The sequence below is a fragment of the Eublepharis macularius genome, chromosome 14 (genome assembly GCF_028583425.1).
Source record: "Eublepharis macularius isolate TG4126 chromosome 14, MPM_Emac_v1.0, whole genome shotgun sequence".
NCBI classification, from domain to species: domain Eukaryota; kingdom Metazoa; phylum Chordata; class Lepidosauria; order Squamata; family Eublepharidae; genus Eublepharis; species Eublepharis macularius.
This window is the reverse complement of record NC_072803.1, coordinates 72,459,381-72,474,416: the sequence shown is the minus strand read 5'-3', so window position 1 is coordinate 72,474,416 and position 15,036 is coordinate 72,459,381. Positions and strand designations below refer to the sequence as shown.

The window sequence follows — 15,036 nt, the reverse complement described above, 5'->3', positions numbered from 1 at the left end:
CCTATGAATTGCTTCGCTTTTAATCTCATATCCATGAACTGATCTATGCCTTGCTTGCACTTTTCACTTTTCCCCATATATTAATTGCTCCTTGCTTTTAGTACTTTTAATTCGTTATGAATTGCTTTTGCTTTTAGCCTCATGCTCACATGAATTGTTTGCTTTAATTTGATGAATTACCTCCATTTTATGAATTGATCTATGTATATAAATATGAATTGCTCATTTGGCTGCCAGTGGAGTACCGAATCAGGTTCAAGGTTTTGGTGTTAACCTACAAAGCCCTACGCGGACTGGGACCGACGTATCTGAGGGACCGTCTCTCACCATATGAGCCCCGGAAGACTCTTCGCTCTGGTGGAAAACATCTTTTAAGTGTCCCTGGCCCTAGGGAGGCCTGCCTGGCATCGACCAGGGCCAGGGCCTTTTCGGTCCTGGCCCCAGCCTGGTGGAATGCTCTGTCTTGCGAGACAAGGGCCCGGCAAGATTTGCTTGCATTTCGCCGGGCCTGTAAGACAGAGCTATTCCGCCAGGCATATGGCTGACGCTGGGCAGTGCCCCCTCCCCCGTGAAGGGGGGGTTAAACCATCGCACCATGCGAACACGGAGGCATGTATGAACCACTATGCAGCATGAACTGTAATATTTAATGTTTTTAAATGTTTTTAATGGTGTTTGTAGTTGTTATCCGCCCTGAGCCTGCGAAAGCAGGGAGGGCAGAATATAAATATAATAAACTAAATTAAATTAAATTAATTGCTATTTATGCTAACGGTTGCACTTAGCACATCTCCTGGTGTGGACCCAAAGACCTGCAGCCCATTGGCTGATCCAAACTCTCTCATTCGGTTATGTGGTTCTCCAAACCAAATTCTTAAGTGACACCTCCCCCTCCTTCCCCTCCCTCTCCCACTTCGCTCGGAACTCGACCACCCGATGTGCCACTCATCCTGCCTTTGAAGCCAAGTTCGGAGATCCATGTGCCTGACATCACGTGATCTCCGAGGGGGGGAATTGTTGCCAAGTAGGCCCCCTCTCCTGCTTTAAGGCCTGCCATGGACTGTGCCAGAGTTTCCTGCGTTGCTGTTTTACTGCTACACCAAGATTGCCCTGCACATGCACGCTCTAATACACGTGTCAGTTTCCTGCCTGCTTGTTAATTACCTTGCTGCTACAATAGACTGTGTTAGTTTCCTGATTCCATGTCTGGATGACTCCACAAAGGACTTTCTTCCTGGGCAGCCTTGCCCAGACCTATATCTGGACCTCCCAGCGTGTGTTTGGACTTCACTACACGTGTGCCCCATGCCTGCATTGCCATCCACCATGGATCGCGCCTGTTCCCTGCTATGGACTGTGCTTTACGTGCTGTTTCCCTGCCTCCATGGGAGCCTGCCTCGTCTGGGCCCAAGCTGCTGTTAGCAGCTGGGTGCCGACCAGGGAAACCTCCAGTGAGCCTGGCCAGGCACCCCCTGGCTAGTTCCCGCCTGGAGCCTCCCGCGGGCCGGTCACCAAGCTTGCCCTCGCTACCGGGCAGCCTGCTAGCCAGCCCCAGCCATGCCCAGCCGACGGCCATGTTCTTAGGCAGCCAGAAGACCGAGAGAAGAAGCCTGCTTTGGGAAGCCATTTCAGAGAAGCGGACACGCCACGTCCACAGCGAGAGAACCTCGCCCCGCTCTGCATATCTTAGGAGCCGCCCCGGAGAAGAAGCTAAGTGCCAACCATCCCAGGCACTTAGAGAATGCATCTCAAAGAAACCTCCGCATTCCAGAGCTGATGACATCAGGACAAGCCCTGTCCGCTGGAACATCCATTCAGCATGCTCAGATCTCCCCCTCCCTCCTTTGTCCCCTCTTCTTGAGGTGTCACTATAACACAATCAGATTTCTAAAGTGGCCCATCTAAAGACATTCAGTAACCCATTAAAGTTTTTGTTTTAATCCATGAGAACCACCAAGTATGGCACCATTCCCAGGGTACATTGTGGGGTATTTAAGCTGGTCCCTCAGACCACATGGTGCGTACGCCTTCCCTGTCCAGACCCCTTGCTGTCTGTCTGTGGATCCAGTGCTGGCATTGGGCCACCTCGCTGCCGTGTCTCTGCTCCGCTTCAGGATTGTAAGTATCGCCCTTATCATCGTGGGTACCTGCTCATGCAACCGTTTCTGTATTTCTTACTCTGCATTTCCTAGTTCTTCTATGCTTTCTTGTATGTATGTGCAAGTTCAGGCTTACGCCACACTATTAGTAAATACACGTGTTTATTGAATCTACTTGTAGTTTGCCTCTTTTTCACTAGAGTGTCTGGAATCGGGACCTCTGTAAACGTTGGTTAGATCCGCACTAATTTTAGTTCCAGACTGCTGAGCTAATTTCCCCATTTAAAAGAGCAGTTCTGGTAACAAGGGACATGCTCTTGCGCCTGCTGGCTGCCCATTTTCGCCCCTTTCGGGACTGAACCGGGCAGCTGGAGGCACAGGGAGCATGGCGGGGGGAGGGAGGAGAGCGCGATCCTGCTCCAGCTTCCTTGGCAAGCCCTGTTGCTGAGGACTCACCTCTTATCCCTGCTACGGCCTGAGAGAGTGAGCCTGCACAGTGGAATTGAGGTGAGTTATCAGGAACATGCTTTCTCTTTGATAGGTATAGATATGCTGAATTACCTCAGAAATTTCCAACTCTTGATTTCATGTGACCCTTCCCCAATAAAGTATATAACCTAGTTAGTTATTTTTTGGAATTTTAAAAACACCTCTGGTGCCATTTCTGTTGTTTAAGGATGAGGGAATGTCATAGTATCATTATCTTGTGCTGGGAAGAAGGGCCCATAAGCACAGTCCTTTCCCAGTCCCTCCCACAGTTGACAACTCTTTATTGGCTGAATTCAGGTATTATAAAAATAAATGACAACTTGTTCTCTGTCTGATCAGACCACATGATGCTTATTATTGTCCATCTAAACTGGCATTAACTCAACAGTTTTCCAAGGACTTGGGCTGAGGTCTTATCAAGCCCTGTTGATTTTTAGTTGGAGATGTCAGGTCTGAACCTGGGATCTTCTGGATCCAAAGCATTTATTTATTTGTTTGCTTGTTTATTTATATCCCACCTTTCCTTGAGGGTCCACATGTTTAATACATCACAGATAAAATATTACAACTTTTAGTCAATAGAATTATATATAGATATATGCCCCTAAAATGCCTACAGTTCCATTAAAAGTCCTGGCTAGAGATGGGCATGGGAGATGGGAGAGATGGGGAAGTTCACAACCCATGAACTTTCATGAGCTTGCCAGGTTCATGAACAGGTTCATTTGATTCATGGTTCACCACTTCCAGAGGCCATAGAACAGCCCCATTGACTGTCTGAGATGCCAAACTCACAGAGAGTCTTTTGCAGGCTCTCTTCTAGACACACTCCAAGTTTGGTGAAGATTGGATTTCAGATGTCTGATTTATAGACCCCCAAAGTGGGTGCCCCCAGGAAAGTTCCATTAGCTATAATGGGAGCCACGACTGCCAATTGATTTGCATTGGCTCCATTGAAATACATTGCAACACCCAAAAGTTGCAATGAAAATGCAGGATGCAGTTAGAGGATCTTCCTCAGAGAATGGAATGATGGCCCCAGAGTGGAATGATAGTTCCTGGGATCAGAAAAACTGAGGACAGAGACAATCTATGAGAGGAGGTTAATCTTGGTGGGGGGAGTAGCTGTTCTTTGGGGAGAAAGGAATATTCTTGTACAGGAAAGGACAGAGCAGATCCATGAGGGAAGGCCAATCCTGAGGGGAAGGAGACCTTGGGGGAACAGAAATCTTATTGGGGGAAAAGACGTAGTCTTTGAGGAGAAATGTTCTTTGAAAGGACAAAAAGAGAAAAATCTTCTTTGAGAGGAAAGAACATTCTTGGGGGAGACAGAAAGTGTCCTGGGTGAGAGTTGTGGTGGCCAGAGTCCATCTCTCCAATGGGGTGGCAGATAGGGAAGTCTACCAGCGGAATCAATCTCCGCAGCAGGGTGGGTGATTCTTGAGGGGACTCATGAGGAGGGAGTTAAATAAGGGATGGGGTGTGCGGGGTAATGTGGGCGGCTGCATGAGCAAGCGGTTGGGATGTCGAGGCCCTGGATGATCTAGTGGCAAGGAATTCCTAAGGGGGAGGGGTCAGATCCTCCTGGAACGAATCCAGCTATGGACAACCGAGTCCCTCTGCTGGGATGCAGCCAGGGGGCAGCAGGCATTGGTGGACTAGGGGACGGGAGGACCCATGGTGAAGGAGGTTAAAATTCCCCTTAATAATAATAACAACATTCAATTTATATACTGTCCTTCAGGACAACTTAATGCCCACTCAGAGCAGTTTACAAGGTATATGTTATTATTATCCCCACAACAAACACCCTGTGAAGTGGGTGAGGCTGAGAGAGCTCCAGAGAGCTGTGACCCAAGGTCACCCAGCTGGCTTCAAGTGGAGGAGTGGAGAATCAACCCCAGCTTTCCAAATTAGAGTCCCGCGCTCTTAATCTCTACATCAAACTGGCTTGCCCTTGTTGGGGAGTGCATTCACCCCTGTCAAGGACAGGGGGTGGTCCAGAACCCTTACCCACTCAGACACTTTCCCATCCAGGACAGGTGCTCTAAATGATAATAATACTGATAGTAAGTATAATCTATAAAAGTATTCTGTGAGTCCTCACAGGAACCCACTAGACTTGGCCTCTGAGGCTGGCAATGGCACAGAGACTGGGATGGTGTCGGAGCCTGGCTCTGGATAACAGTCTTTCTGCTGGGGGAGGAGGTGGAAAGGGACAAAGGGGAAGCCCATCCCCCGAGGCGAGAACAACAACCGCCAGAATCCATTTCTAGAATGTGACAAGTGGGAGGAGGTCTAGGGGAGGGTTCCCAAATGAAGGGGTTCAGATCATTCTGGAACAAACCCAACTATGGACAACCAAGTCCCTCTGCTGGGATGCAGCCAGGGGAGCAGTAGGCATTGGTAGACTATGGGATGGGACTACCCATGGGGAAGGAGGTTAAAATTCCCCATGTGGGGGCGTGCATTCACACCTGGCAAGGAAATTACGTAACTTTGGCTTGGCCAAGGCATGGCCCGTGAGGCTGGCTGTAGCACAGAGACTGAGGTGGAGTTGGAGCCCAGCTTGGGATGACTGAGTCCCTCTGCTGGGATGCAGGCAGGGGGTGGTAGACACTGATGGACTAGGGGATGGGAGGGGCCATGGGGAAGTTTAAATTTCCCTTGTGTTGGGGGAGGGTTGCATTCACACTTGGCAAGGACAGAGGGTGGCTCAGAGCCCTGATGCCACCAGACAGTTGTTGGGGGGGGGCAAGGTTAACTTCCAATGAGGGGATCCTGGATCTTCAGTCTCCAAGGTCCAGGGAGGGATAGCCCAGCAGCGGGAGGTTGACCTTTATGAAGGCCAATTGATCCACCAGGGTCGGGTCCAGGTATGAGTGGCAGGTGAGCCAGGTGAGAGAATACCTGCTTGTTCTGGACACCGGTGGTGGGCAGAAGAGGAGACTCATGGTCACAGATGACAAGTCCAGCCAGATGGTAGCTTTGCATGCCCAGTACTCTAGGGGATTGGAGTCAGGAGGCTCAGAGGGCTCAGCAAGGTACTCTTTCACCATAACCTCCACCAAGTCCTCCGCAAGGGCACGCTTGGCTTCCCTGATGCTGCCAACCTCCCAGCTTCCCACCAAGGACTAGTAGTGGAGGGTCTTTGTTGGGTGGGCTCTCATGGCCTGGGGTGCTCGGCTCATCCGCCTCCTCCTCCATCTCTTCCTCTTCCTACAACCCCTCTTCCATGCCGCCTTCCCTCCAGCCATATTACTTCGGCTGCAACCTCCGGACCTCTCTGTGGAGGTCCTGCTTCCTTTGCTAGAGCTCAGTATTGTGCATCACAATGCTGCCCTTTATACAGGAATCAGTCTGTACACTCCCTCTTGGCAGAGAGGATGTAAGTGGGCAGCCACACCTAACTGCAACCTCCTCAGCAAATTTCTGAACCTGGGGAGAAGACCTTCCCCCTGCTCCAGTTTTTTGGCCAGTGCCCTGTCCAGCCAGTGGATCAGGAGGATAGCTTGCTCAAGGCTGGCTGTGTAGGAGCAGAGGAGGTTGGTGGTGTTCTGAAATGGCTTCAGGACTTGGACCATTTGGGAGAGAGCTAGCCAGTCCATAGAGCTAATGCTGAACTCCTTTCCCCATTGCAAAATGGGAGCAGAGGACATCAGGGTTCATTTTGAGAGGGAACATGCAGGAACGCAGTTCTGGCAGTTCCCCAAAGAGGTCACATGACAGGTGCCCCCACCCACCTGACTCTCAGTTATTTTGGGCCCATTTTGGCCTGGATTGGGGCCGAAACAGCCCAGATTGGGCCTCTGACAGGTGGTGGATCACTCTCCCACTCAGCAGAGGCCTGATCCTGACCATTTTGGGCCCCTTTTTGGCCATTTTCAGTCCATTTTTGCCATTTTGGGCCCAATTTCAGCCCTGAATGGCCAGGATTGGGTCCAAAACAGCCAGGATACGTGATGTCAGGGGGTGCAGCATATGCAAATAGCTATGCTAATGACACATGTCTGGCGATGTCAAGGGGTGTGGCATATGCTAATGAGTTATGCTAATGAGTTCCTCCAGCTCTTTTTCTATGAAATGACCCCTGGAGGACGTGATATCCTGCACTATGATTTTTTGCTCCACTGGATGAGCTATCATCACATATGTGGCGTTCCAACGGGTGGGCATGTCCTGGAGAAGCTGGTGCTTGGGCTCTTCCTTGCCTCTTGTGCAGCTGGCAGGCTGACTTAATGCTGCAGGAAAAGTGGGCAGCCAGGTGCCGGAAGCTGTCCAACAAGGCATGTGTATCCACCGTTTCCTGGTCCCAGGTGGGCTTGATGATGCTACCCAGCCCAAAAGCATCCCTCATGACCAGGTGCATCTTGTGCACCAGGCAGACAATGCCCTCAAGGGACACGGCATTCAGGGCTGCCACCAAGCTTCTACAGGTGTCTGTGACCACGTAGCCATGGACAACATCACCCACAGGCGCCCACTCCCTCAATCCAGCTTTGATCATGGTGGAAATGTTCCTCCCTGTGTGATCTGCATCCATCCCCCATGCCTGGAGCAGAACCACTCTGTAGCCCAGCACCAAGGCTGTCCCCTCATCCCAGGGCCCTGATTTTTCCCTGGTGGTCCAGAGGTCCTCTGGTTGCCACCAGTGGGCAGTGAAGGCAAGATATCCATGCTGATGGCTGCTCCACAGGTCTGCTGTGAAGTGTACGGTCTGCCCTTGTCCTCTGGACAACTTGTTCCTGACTAGCTCTGCCACAGAGTGGTAGATGGAGAGAAAGACTCACTGGCCAATGGTCTGCTGTGAGGGAATGGTTTACCAGGGGGTGAAATGACGCCGCAGCCGGTGAAAGCCCACACCCTCCACAATGGACAAAGGTAATCTGTCCAGGGCAATCATCTCAGCCACTACACAAGCGCCTGCCTACTGAGCCCTCCCCCTATCCCTTTTGTTTGACAGTGCCATCGACCCCAAGGGAATAACCTCCTGAAGAGCAGCCTGCCTGGAAGTTCATCTCCCATCCACAGCATCCCCATTGTGAGTCTTCTTCCTTGGGGTGAACTCCCATTCCCCTCCCCCTTCCTCCCTGCTCAGAAGCCCTCTTCATCCCCCCGCTTGATGGTTCTTGTTGCTCTGGAGGCACCAGACTCGGGTAGTGCCTTTGCAGATGCTTGCTAAGCGCAGTGGACAACAGGTGCTTGAGGTCCAAGTCCCTACGCATCAGGGTCATCGCAGGCCCGGCAACGCATCACACAGGGTTTTTTGGGGATGGTAAGTGCTGCCAAAGCGTGGGCCTGAAACTGAGACCGGGAGTTGGTGGGTCAGGATGGAGGCTTAACTGTCGTGTGTGGCTGGGCTGGGCGGACTGAGTGAGGGGTGGACTGCAGGCAGGGGTACCCCCAAGTGGTTGTGATGTGGAGGAGGTGGATGTTTCTCCACAACACCCTGTTTCATCAGCACCCTGAGATCCCTCCTCCTGAAAAAGTTTTAGCAGCTGCCCTTCCTCGGTCAATGCTAACAACTCTTCTTCCTCCTGCTTGATCCCCACAAGTAGATCTAGAAAAAGAGGTTCTGTCTCTGAGACCTCCCCACTAATGCTGGGCACTGGTGGGCCACCCTTCCCCTATGACCACCCTTGCCCCTCACTCTAACCTTCGTGGTGCTAATGGGCATTGTGGTTGGTAAGGCAGCACTGTGTTGGCCCTCAGGCGAGGAACCCACTAGGCTTGGCCCCCGAGCCTGGCAGTGGCACAGAGACTGGGGGGGGGGTCAGAGCCCTGACCCACCACCCAGGCCCCTTCCCAGCAGGGACAGGTGCTCTAAATAATAGTCCTCAGAGGAACCCACTAGGCTTGGCCCCCGAGCCTGGCAGTGGCACAGAGACTGAGCCTGGCAGTGGCACAGAGACTGAGCCTGGCAGTGGCACAGAAGCAGGTGCTTCAGAGCCCTGAAGCATCAGAATCTCAAGCACAAGCTTCAAAGACCATCCTCTGTTGCCTAGGTAATAGATTGATTGGAGCTAGGCTGTCTGCAGTAACAAACTGAAAAACAAATCAAATGAACCACGGTTGTTGTGGGTTTTCCGGGCTGTATTGCCGTGGTCTTGACATTGTAGTTCCTGACGTTTCGCCAGCAGCTGTGGCTGGCATCTTCAGAGGTGTAGCACCAAAAGACAGAGACCTCTCAGTGTCACAGTGTGGAAAAGATGTTGGCCAACATCTTTTCCACACTGTGACACTGCGAGATCTCTGTCTTTTGGTGCTACACCTCTGAAGATGCCAGCCACAGCTGCTGGCGAAACGTCAGGAACTACAATGTCAAGACCACGGCAATACAGCCTGGAAAACCCACAACAACCGTCGTTCTCCAGCCGAGAAAGCCTTCGACAATACATCAAATGAACCACCCTAAAAATCATAGTGGTTCATTGTGGTTCATCAAAAAATGTGCACCAAAGAACTGCTGGTTTGTGAACCATGAACCGGCCAGGTTTGTGACAAACTTTGGTTCATATTTTGGTTTGTGCCTATCCCTAGTCCTGACCTACATTCAGTCACTGAGTTATGACCTATCTCTGAGTCTGTTTCATAAAAATTAACTAAGATAATCTGCATCCTCTCTTGTTAAAATGGTTCACATTTCATTCAGTATGCTATAATTTTAATTGCATCTGATTTTCTAAATTAAAGCATACCTGAATTCAGTCACAGTGAAACTGCTGTACCAGCAAAACCCCAGAGTACTAGCAGGTTTCATTTCATACTTGAAGAATCATATAACTAACTGGGATAAAATGCTATAGCAACATGCAGAGCAATATGTACTGTAGCATACTGAAGAAAATAGTCTGCCTTTCACCTTTATCTTGTTTTGATTTTAAGACTGTACTCCTTGTAGGAACAAAGCCCACCAACTATGGATTGGCACCATTTAGGTTCTTAACAAACACAGTCAAGGCAGCAGAGACAGCAAGTTTATGGGCCACACCATATCTGTCAGCTGGTCTATGCTCAGTTTTGTGGATTTCAAATGTTGCAGGAATGTGTTATTGAGACTATCTTTATGCCAGGAATCTTTCTCTTAGCCAAGTCCAATCAATGTTAGTCTGAAAACTCAGGATTAATGGATTTCAGCTGTGCAGCTTTTTCTGTGCACAGATATTTGACTGACACCCTAATTAATAATAGCATAATGATCACACTGTAACTGAATTGTTAATGGCAACCTGTCCACCAGAAGTCAGCAGTATAAAGAGAGTATTCAACTGAGAAGCTGCAGAGAGCTTGGCCTAAATTGTCCTTCTTTTGCTAAGATTCTTTATAGTATCCCTTATTAGCAAAATCCTGCACATATACTTTAATCATCAATTTTAAGGGAACTGTGCAGATCATTGGGTAACCTTTTGCAAGTCTCTCTGTCTCTTCCAGGCTTGCCATTTAAGATAAACTGGATAATCCCATCTATGTTCTTTTGTTTGAAAAAATCTGATACAAATTGGAACTGTACAAAGGACTTCACCATCAGCTCTCAGATAAAGCTAGGTATTTTGCAGGTTGGTTCCACAGGCATATCAGTAAAAGGTGGGACTGAGGTAAGAACGTGGACTCGACCACTTCAGACAGAAAATAGAGGGTCCTGTTCTGAAATTCTTCATCACTTTAAAAACATAGAGAAATGTAGTACACCAAGAAGAAAGGATCTGTCCCAGCTTCCTCCCTGCTGAACTATCTTTCACTTTGCAGGGAGTTATCTTACATCACAAATTAAAAACCTTGTTGCTTTTAGCTGCAAAAATGCAAACTGCTAAACTTTGAGATAGCAAACTTATACTTGCCATAAATACTACGCATGATTTGAGAAAAAATTATATCAGATTAAAGTAACACCAAATGTCTCTTGCTTAAATAACTACATAGAAATTGATTCCTTTTTCATCATGCACTGACTCAAATAAGAAATTTGGCACATGTCCTGAAAGATTAAGTTCTAGCTAGTTAAATTTGATTTTTAATCTTAAAAGTTATGTAAAATACTGTGAGTGTGGCCCATTCTGCACAGCACACTTTAAGCCAGCGATGCTGAGCGTTCATGCTGATCAGTGCTGAAATGGCTTGGGGTCCCATCATTCTGCACTCCACAACCTCTTTTATAAAATTTATTAAGACCAAAAAAATCACACATAAAAAATCACATGAAGAACACCAAACTGGTAAAAGACAGACCAACTAGTACCATGCTCCTACTGTTATGGACGTTAGGACCCTTACTGTTAGGGGTGTTAAGGCATAACTTCAAGGCAATTTGATCTCTGCTGAAGAGTTGAGATATGTCTGTTTGGAGCGGTATTTTGTTAGAGCTGGAGCTGATGTCATTTTTAAAAAAATGTTTTTGCATGTGAGGTAACATTGCAATGTTGGAACCCATCCCCCCCCTTGTATCTGTTAATTGGGCTGTCCCATACCCATTGGAGGGGCAATTGGTGGCAGAGTTCTTGGGGGGGCAAGTACTTTTCCTGCTTGTTCCATTCTCATGCTTTTTTTAAAGCCAAGCCAGGAAAGGGTTAAAATGCTGTTTCATTCCCTCCGTTTTGCAAATGTTTGGGGTTTTTCCCTCTGGCATTAGGAGAAGATAACAGGAAGGAGGGGAAAAGCAACCATTTAACCCTTTCCTGGCTTTTAAAGCCAGCAGGGAATAAGCAGCAACATTACAACTCATTTCTAGCTTTGAAAAAAAATGAGTGAGCGCTCATACCTCCAAAGGAGGATGGGGAAAGCAGCCATGTCACCCTTTCCTAGTCTTTAAAGCCAGCAGGGAATAAGCAGCAACATTACAACTCATTCCTACCTCTGAAAAAAAATGAGTGAGCGCTCATACCTCCGAAGGAGGATGGGGAAAGCAGCCATGTCACCCTTTCCTAGTCTTTAAAGCCAGCAGGGAATAAGCAGCAACATTACAACTCATTTCTAGCTTTGAAAAAAAATGAGAGTGTGTTCATACCACCAGGGGAGAAAGGGAAAGCAGCCATTTAACCCTTTCCTGGCTTTTAAAGTGAGCAGAGAATAAACAGCAATGTTAGAACTAGTTCTTGGGTTTGAGGGGGAAAGCGAGTGTGTGCATACCCAGGAGGAAAAAAGTGAATGGAAAAGCAGTCTTATGACCCTTACCTTGATTGACTGATAAAAATGGCAGAAAAGGAGTTCAGAGAACTGAGGAGAGTGGGGAGGATTACCAGTTGACAGACCAATCAATGCCTGGGGGAAAGGAAGAGGGGAGCATGAGAAGCAGAATGGGAGGTTTTGATTCTGCACGGACGAAGCATGTGCAGCAGCAACTGGGCAGCAGCTGAAAAAAAAGCAGAATATGCGCAGGGGGACAAAACAGGAGAAAGATGGACAAAAACCATTTCTGCTTCCCATGACTCCCTCGCCCGTGCAGAACTCTGGAAAACATGGGAAGAAGAATAGATTCTGAAATGCTGTAAAGTGACTGTGCAGAAAACACCTGTATCATATGAATAAACCACTGTATGTTAGCCAGTTTTTGATACATGTGACTGACCTGGAAAACTCTTCATCTCTTGCTATATTGTAGCATCCTATGTTATGAGTCGAGGGTGTCATGATCTATATTGAAGCATGTTCTGAACCATTTAAAATAAAAATTTTCAAATGGAATCTTTCCTTGCTTCTTCAGAGGGGAGCAACCTTCCAGACTGGCTTCTGGAATTAAGGGAAAATATACTGCATACTCTTGGATACCTTGGAGAGGCACAAGATAAACTTTTTGAAATGAATTATAAAAAAATAGAAAAAGTCCAACTTCTCCCATGTGTATCTGGGAAGTCTGAGCCTGAAGCTGAAAAAGAGCCATTCAGTGATGCACAAATGTTGCCGCCCCTAAGCCAGCCATTCCATGACCATTCAGCTCTGGAAAAGGAAAACAGAGTCCCCCTAACAGAAAACAAAGCAGTGGAAACTGAAACTGTTACATCCCAAAATGAAAAAATATCTGGGCCTAATCAGAAATACCCAGCATCCATAGAAAATGAAGCTCAAAGCATACCAGAGGAATCCATTTTGATGTCAAACAACAAAAAAATCTCTCATATTGCAAGATCTTCAATTAAGGAACATTCTGAAAACATAGATTTGGAAGATGTTCCAGGAAACAATGGGAGATATATAACTGCATCAATAAAACTCGAAAATACCCACATAGAGAAGCTTCCCAAACTAGCGGAGATCAAGGAAGCCCCAAAGGAGGCAACTAACAGGAAACGCAAGCAGAAAGCCAAACAAAACAGGAGGGAGAAAGATGTAAACCCAAAGGAGAAGAGTAATAAAAATGCCCAAAGCAATCAAGGAGAATTTGGACCTACAAGGTTAGAAAACACTGATCCAACCATTACTGCTAACCAGTCCACCGGGAAGCCAGAAGAAGAGGACAGTCAACGTGACTGGATGATGAAAGAGTAAGAGCAATTTTTTAAAAGAAAGAAAGAAAGAAAGAAATGTATTGTTTATTTAGAAAAAATATTATGCTATCTCTCCAGGAACCTGCCCAAGGAAGTTTATGATACAAAAATAATAAAAACAAAACATTAAAAGATATTAATTAAAACCCAGCATTAAAAACCCAGCCCAGCATAAAAACCATTAGACCATACAGACCACTGAAGCTTAAAAAAAAAAACAATTGCCAGACAAAAATAGTGTTAAAAAGATCAACCCTTTAATTAAAATCCTGGGTCAACAGAAACATTTGGGTCTGGCTCTTAAAAGAAAGCAACATAGGTACCTGGCAAACCTCAGGGGGAAGGGTATTTCACAAACAAGGTGCCTCTACTGAAAAGACCCTGACTTTGGTTGCAACCCACCTCACCTCTGAAGTCAGGGGCACAGAGAGCAGGGATTGTGGGGCAGATCTTTATTGGCAGGCTGGATAATATGGGAGGAGTATATGATTCCATACAAATCACTGCAGGCAGGCCTTTTATTATTCTGCCTCCTCTTCAGAGATGACAGATGTGTGGTGGCAGGGTTCTACATGTAGGTGTATATTCAGCCTGCAGGTGGCATCTTGTTGGCATGCATCTGTGAAGCAATTAGCTGATGTCCAGATTATGGAATCAGTTCCCCTAGAGAAAACAGCTGTTTGGGAGGGTAGACTTTATAGCATTATACCCTGCTAAGTTTCTCTCCCCTCCCTAAACCCTGCCTCCTCTAGGCTCTACCCCAAAATCTCCAGGAATTGCCCATTCCAGAGATGGCAACCCTATAATAGACACTATAATCCAGAAGTAGTTTGGCAACTTTTTAAAAAAAAAGTTACACAAACACAGCTAAGACTGCTGGACCAGGCAGGGGAATTCTATGCTTGGCTAGCACCAAATTACTTAGTTCCTTCTCCAGCTAGGGAGATCGTTGCTTATAACTCTGATTCTGAGTATGTTTGGTGCCAGTTAGAAGAAATTCTTCAAGCTTATTTCGCTGCTTTTGTCTGAAACCCTGCTAACCATTGTGAACAGAATGTGTTAATTATCCGTTTCCTTCTTGCGCTTTACAAGCAAACAGAAATGGATAATTGGGATTGCACTTTTAGATGATTAACTCTCTCCATCCTTTGCAAATGTGGACATGTTGTGTTTTTTTTTGCAGATTTTTTGTGGAAGTGAATGGCACTAGTGACCCTGAAGTAGCCTGTTGCATTATAGCCCCTCATGCCATTCTAGAAAACTTAGTAATCAGAGTTGTCAATAATTTAAGTTCCCTGGTGGTCGATGATGCTGAAGAACTGGTTAGCAACATCATCAGTGCTGAGTTCTTGCAAGATGAGCCCACCATTATTCCTCCTGTCACCATTTCTATCCCATTTAATTCATGTTACCGAGGAATGTACAAAGACATTATGGTGAAAGTGACTGACCTGAACTTTCATTCAAGGTATTTAACTCCAGTTTCTTTGGAAGGCCATCAAGGAAATCAAAAGGTTAGTCAACTTTCATCTGCTACAAGTCTTAGAGCTAATGCTAAGTTTGAGAGAGAGAGAGAGAGAGAGAGAGAGAGAGAGAGAGAGAGAGAGAGAGAGAGAGAGAGAGAGATTCTTTACATGAACTTGGGGGGAGGCTTCAGATGAACTTATTTAACGATGAGCAGAATTGGCCCCCAATCTTTCATACAATGATATATTATTCCCCCACTCTGCTCAAACATTCCATTAACTTTTCTAGCAAGACATCATCCATTAATGAGGATCCTAAATAGATACACAAAATATGCCATTTATTTAATGTTTTGGAGCATTGTTTCAAGAAGGACAAAACCTATTGATCCAAAACTTGTTGAACAAAATATGGAATATTTGAATACATATTAATATTAGCTAAAATATATGAAGAGGTTATTTATGCTACAGTGTGGGAGATAATCTCCCATTGTTTTTTTC

The 15,036-nt window shown here is 46.8% G+C and overlaps 1 protein-coding gene across 1 annotated transcript in view; it reads left to right on the top strand.

Annotated features, from left to right (window-relative positions):
* Positions 1-15,036, top strand: part of DTHD1 (death domain containing 1) — an 86,697-nt gene that overhangs the window by 14,597 nt on the left and 57,064 nt on the right. Inside the window, exons 2-3 of the mRNA XM_054997287.1 lie at positions 12,286-13,063; positions 14,250-14,580. Of these exons, the coding sequence (XP_054853262.1) occupies positions 12,286-13,063; positions 14,250-14,580 (1,109 nt within the window). The remainder of the gene's footprint in view (positions 1-12,285; positions 13,064-14,249; positions 14,581-15,036) is intronic.